At 52.0% G+C, this 6,000-nt stretch overlaps 1 protein-coding gene across 1 annotated transcript; it reads left to right on the forward strand.

The window, feature by feature from the left end:
* The first annotated feature begins 2,731 nt into the window (after positions 1-2,731).
* On the forward strand, positions 2,732-4,689 carry LAESUDRAFT_725236 (uncharacterized protein). The gene is made up of 2 exons (XM_040908785.1): positions 2,732-2,752; positions 2,804-4,689. Exon 2 carries the CDS (start codon positions 2,871-2,873, stop codon positions 4,401-4,403), a length of 1,533 nt encoding a protein of 510 aa, XP_040765059.1. The 5' UTR covers positions 2,732-2,752; positions 2,804-2,870; the 3' UTR covers positions 4,404-4,689.
* The last annotated feature ends 1,311 nt before the right edge of the window (positions 4,690-6,000 follow it).

Here is a 6,000-nt window from a genome sequence, read left to right on the forward strand (position 1 = left end):
ACAGCAGTTGCACCGCTCAGTGTGGGGATGCGGGGTGATAGGCACCCCGGCTTGCAAACGTGCCGAAATGCGCTGCACGTGCGCGTTTCCCGCCCACACGACCTATTCATGTACGTACGCTAGTGTCGCCCTCGTTGATGCTGGTATCACCTGGAGCCACGGTTACGACGTCGTTTCATTTCCAGTTGTGATGCGCTCGTTCTCGATGCGGGGAAGCTGCCCCATGGCACCGGATCTCCTTGGCATGACCACAGCCGAACAAGTTGATGCAACGCAGACGGGCTTTTTCTCGGATCCTCGACGGCACGCCGGTGTCTGCTCCGCACGGCAAATGGAGGTGTCCTCAACCGGAAGTAGAGTGGCCTGATATCGGGTGGCGTCGAGCTCCGAGCCGCGTCATCGAGACGGTGGTACAAGGTAGCTCGACATGATGTTACGTGCACGGAGTTGAGGTGCCCATGGGACCAGAGTGTGGTTCGTGAGAATCACATGGGACAAGTTGTGTGGTTCGATGGTCGTGCTAGGGTTATGTAGGCGGTGAGTGACCACGAATCCCGTTAGTAGGCATCCTCACATAACCAATGATGGACTTATTCAGCCTGATAGCTAGCCAATGAGCTGCATACGACGATGTGCCGCAACCGGTTTGAGGGGTTAATCCGCAATTAGCTGCTCTCGACCCATACGAAAGGTCCTCCGGAAAAAAGCGATGTGCCACAATGTGAACGTTCACCTGCGCATTCCATGCGTCCCCTTTGTGCTGACTGCGCAACGGACACGATCCTCCGTATTGGAGCAACCTGTGATTTCAGTTCGTATTGGGAGTTTTGACTTCGAGGTGCCATATAGGAGAGTCGGAAATGGAGATCACGTGCAAGGTGACGGGCAGAGGGCTTGGGTCTCAGCTTGCGTGTTGAGATGATCTGCGATCACTGAGTAGGGCATGGTGCGAGGATCACGCTCGGTGAGTGATCTGTCGAGTGTCAGCGCGGTTCTTATATGACCGTGAATGCAGTGAATGGCAGAATTCAAACAACGATGTGCTGCAACATGGCCTGTTCGTTCGTCATTGTCCCTTAATCTCGGGAATGGCTGCGCACGTCTTCACCCCGGGATCGTGCTATGCCTACAGCTTCCAGCCAAAATGTGCATTTTATCGTGGTAGGCTCAATGTTTTGCATGATCATCATGCAATCGCGTGATAACGCAGTGGAGCACCTCGCTACCATGTTTCTTGACTTTAACCAGTGCAGACCACAAAGCTGAAGCGCTATCTTTATGGATTCAATTATTCTTGTCATTATCCATCTGCAAAGTGGATATGTCTGTAGGGCTTACAGAGCACTACATTGCGATACGTATTCTTCATTCTTCCGCATACATAGTCATGCCCAGTCTGCAGATATCGTATGGTCATCTGATGGGATATATCTCCGAGTCTACCGCAGCAAGCTCCATTCGGCGTTTCCATACTTGGTGAAGCTCATTTCCGTTCATCTAATGGTGTAATTAGCCTCGAAATCGTGGACACTGGCCGATGAAGATGCGGAGATCCCAGAAGTGCTTATTCACGCTTGCTACGGTATGCCGCCGGAAATACCGTGCCTGTATGCGTCGTCTCTATCTTTGCTGGAGACGCTATGGCGACCACCCGCGGAGTACGTCTGGACACAGTCTCTCTCTACACGCAGAGCACCTTCGACATAGAGGTGAGAGATCCGGCGAGGAATCATGCACATGGGCGAGACGAGCGATGGCCGAAAGCGACGCGGGAGATCGCAGCATTGCATCGTTTATACGTTGCAGCATTGGAATAACTGCAGTTACACTAATTCTCACGGCTGCTCCAGTGTCAATACGGAGATGGCGATGTAGAGGATACCATGTTCGGGTTCTGCACTCTGCACAGTCCAGATGCCTCCGGCACCTCCGGCGTTCATCCATTCTGTAAAAGGCGCTGCAGCGTCCTGACAGTTTACGGCCTCACGAATGACCGCATCAACCCTTCTGGAGGATAGCAGGACGTTCCATCTCCTTCTGCATACACACCTCTGCGGTGGATGCAGTATCAAATGGAAGACGTCTTGTGGTTCATTGGTCTCCTGGTCCAGCCACCTTGACTACTAGAAGCCGTTCCTCAAGTCTGGGCCGAAGGCGAACATCGTCCGAGCTTGTTCCGACCAGTGTATCGTTGACAATCTGCTGTCAGCGCTATACGCGGTCAGCGGATTTAACGACCTGAACCTTGCTGCGTTCTGTGCTTCGCCTTTTGTGCAACCACAAGGAATGTGGATCTGTGGACCCGGCGGTTATATTCCGCGAACCGGACGATGAGTTGACTTTCATTCTCCACTCGACACGGGACTAGATTTGTTCTGTGATACTTTGTGATGCTTGTTTGAGAAACAAGTCATCTCCTTACGAAGGATTCTCGTCTGTCTCTGTCTCATAGACCGTCTCTTGTCGCGATCATTGGTCCATTTAGCGATCAGCTCTACTGTGTATTCAAGAATATGCCCAATGGGCCGTGTTCATGATGGGACGAGTTCAGCCTCATTGAGAAGCGCAAGGTCGAAGATACTCTCGCGATTGGATTTCTCGTATGCTACTAATAGGCGTGCATGATCGTGGTTTTCGACACGAGCGCAGAGGGTTCTTGGCACGTGTTGTCAACTAGAGGTATCATCCCCAGATATATATCTGCAGTCCATCATCAGTCCATCACCTAGCTGAGACGATCGCGAAACATCCCGTACGTCGCTCGTTTCAAGACCTTTGATGAACTCCACCGATGATGATGCAGAACCTTTCTCAGCCCCAAACTGTCACCTGTTCGAGCTCCTTCTGTCGCATCATTCAGTGCATTGACGATGAGCCGCATCGCCACCACTCCTTTCGATAGGTCAGATGCGGACGTCATACTTCGTGCAGCCGACCTCGTGGAGTTCCGCGTCCACAAAAATATCCTGGCGATATCGTCCTCATTCTTCGAGACCATGTTCAGTCTGCCACAGTCACGCCAAGAGGTCGGGAAGGCTCTCCCGGTGGTGCCAGTAACAGAGAGGAGTGCCACGATTGATACACTTCTGCGGATCATCTATCCTGTCAGAAATCCATTCATCGCTTCCGTGAAACTCGCACACGATACGCTCGAGGCTGCGCTCAAATACGATATGGTGGTAGCGGCAGATTATACGAAGCAAGAATTGTCGGGATTCATCTACACGGAGCCGCTTCGTGTCTTTGCCATTGCCTGTATACATGGTCTCGAGAAGATCGCCAAAAAAGCGGCAGACGAGGCGGTCACCAGGGGCACTATAGCTGGTTCGTACGTTCCTGAACTGGAACATATCTCCGCTGCGTGCTATCATAGGCTGTTGCAGTACGAGCGCGTCACCGCCAAGGAAAGGATTTCATTCGAATTTTGCCGTAGCCAGACCACGAAGGAAGACCCCAGCAAACCGAAGGTTACTGCTCCATCAGACGATCACAGCCCGGCATACCTATTCAATGAAGCTGCCGATGTCGAGATCGTCACGTCAGACAAAGTGCGCTTCCGAGTAAACGGTGATATAATCAGCCTCGCCTCGCCTGTCCTCTGCGACAAACTGCTTAAAGCGAGACGCGAGACAAAGCATTATGCACTGCATGGCATTGCCACAGGTCGGACGCGTTCAGTCCTTACCGTACCGGAACAAAGCAGCACGATGAAGGCACTTTTGCAGTTATGTTACCCTTCAGACATGCCAGTTTTGAGCGATCAATCGATCTTGATCTCGGTGTTCTGCGCTGCTAAGACCTACGAGATGAAAAGGGCGGTGGATCTCCTATGGGGGAAATGGTCAGAGTTCACTTCATCCAATCCATTGCTATCATTCTTCATCGCATCATCCATTGAATATCGAGAAGCGACCACACTCGCCGCTAAAGCGCTCCTGTCCAAAACAAGAAGTGAGCTCAAAACAACGTACATCGACTACATGGAAATCGCGAAGGCGGGCCCCTACTATCGCCTCTTGGAATATCACAAGAGTTGCTGTCGAGTGGCTCGTGATCTCCTTTATTCACGATCTAGCCTATCACAGCAGTTTCGAGACAAAGTCAATGCCATGCGATGTCGACACCATACACATGCAGTGTCATCAGTGCCAGCAATTGCTTCATCCTCAGTTGAACCGGATTGGGCTCGTGCATATCTATCGTCCGCTAAGGAGCTTCTGGCTGTCCTGCCAGATGCTTCTGTGGCCAGGAGTGATGCCGTGCTCGGAGAGTTGCTCCTTCAGTACACGACCAGCGCTTGTAGCTCTTGTCGTAAAAAAGCAGGCCTCGCCATTGGCGTATGTACCGCATTGGAAAATGAAATTGAGAAAGCGATCACGAAGGTAAAATTTGAATCTGATTGACTTCGTTATTTTTTCAAGGACGAACGCGTACTTTTTCAGGTCGATACCGCCATGCTTTTCAATAAGTATTGCAGCCCGTTCGGATTGATGCCGAAAAACCACTTTAGCCGCGCACTGTATGCTGTATGAAGGTGAAACCAACATGGTCACTTACGGGTCCATCCCCTTATTTTCTAACGTATGATCTGCTTTCCGTTCATGCCTGTTTGTTTCTCCACCAGCTTGCTGATGACAGCACGGCTTGATATATATTGCATTGCGACGAAAAAATTGCTTATGACGCCGCCCACCTACATACGTGTTTAAGCCAATTCGTCAACTGTCTCGGTCATGACAGTCTACTCAACAGAGGAAAGTCAGCTCTGTTGATTTTAGCAAGAGAGCCGGTACTTTATCTCTGAGCTGGAGTTTTTCAGCCGCCATTAGAGCAGAACACGCATAGAGCCAGGCCTGCGCTTACTTTTTGTTCTGCCTTAGCGAACTCTTTCTAAGTGTCCGACATTACTGTATACACATCGATACAAGATAGTGGCACCTGCCTCCTCAAATACACCGCCGTCATTCGTCTTCGACCTACTAACATCCGCGCGACTGCGGGTCTCTCTCCACGCTCAATAGGCCACCGAAGACGCCGTCAGACATCCTGCAGACAGCCTTTAACGCGCGTCGACAACATCTGCGTTTACGCAGGTCCGACCTTGCGGCCCCGTTGCACTTTGTGGACATGGCCGACATGCTATAGCGTCCCAATGCAAGGGGCCTCCAGCTGGAGCACTGGATAGAGAACGGTAGGATGCCGCCGTGCGCGCAGGAGAACGACCACTGGCACGCGCTGATGTGTGTGCATGTAGATGGTGCGTGCATGTTCTTGGTCCCCAGTTCGCGCGCACACAGCTCAAGGAGAGCGGGTGCCTGCCGCCCGTGTTGAAGGATTCTGATGGGATGTCTGATGGGCCCAGCTGACTGGAAATACACACATTCGACTTTGAGGGTCACATATACACACATTCGACTTTAAGGGTCACATGGGAGACGAAGATCGAGGCTGGGGATGAATATTAACCGGTCCGCACTGTAGGCCCCCCCGATGCGAGAGAATTCTGGCTGGATCACCGAGTAGAAAATCGTTGGGTCCCGCCGTGCGCACAGGAGATCCAGGCCCCCGGCATTCACTGATGTTACTGGACAGTCCGCAAATGTGCCCGAGCTGCGGATTCGCGCTTGCGCAGATAGAGGTGAGCGAGTGTTTATCGTCGATGGAGGAGTGTGTTGATGGGACGATTAGCGCTGGTAGTTGTGCTGTGTGGGCTGATCAGGAACTACGCGTCCGAAGAGGGAGGTTGGTTTCGAGGTCGTTCCCGAGGTAAAGATGGTGAACGAGCGGACGCAGCTTGTAGGAGAGGACGGTGTAAGGTTTTCTTCGCAGTTCGCCGGTTGGAATCGTTCGCTGAGAGAGGTTCCTGCGCCTCAAGGAGTTTCTTGGTGGAGATGCAAGTGGTGAGTTCGATGTGCCCGTATTGAATCATTCGCTGAAGTCGTACACCCTCCCGCAACTTCGAACTAGCCCCACAAAGCCACCACCGCTACCATGAAGACG

This window comes from Laetiporus sulphureus, assembly GCF_001632365.1.
Source record: "Laetiporus sulphureus 93-53 unplaced genomic scaffold LAESUscaffold_16, whole genome shotgun sequence".
Taxonomy (NCBI): domain Eukaryota; kingdom Fungi; phylum Basidiomycota; class Agaricomycetes; order Polyporales; family Laetiporaceae; genus Laetiporus; species Laetiporus sulphureus.

Coding starts and splice junctions, on each gene's coding strand:
- LAESUDRAFT_725236 (XM_040908785.1), top strand. CDS start 2,871: ATGAGCCGCATCGCCACCACTCCTTTCGATAGGTCAGATGCGGACGTC.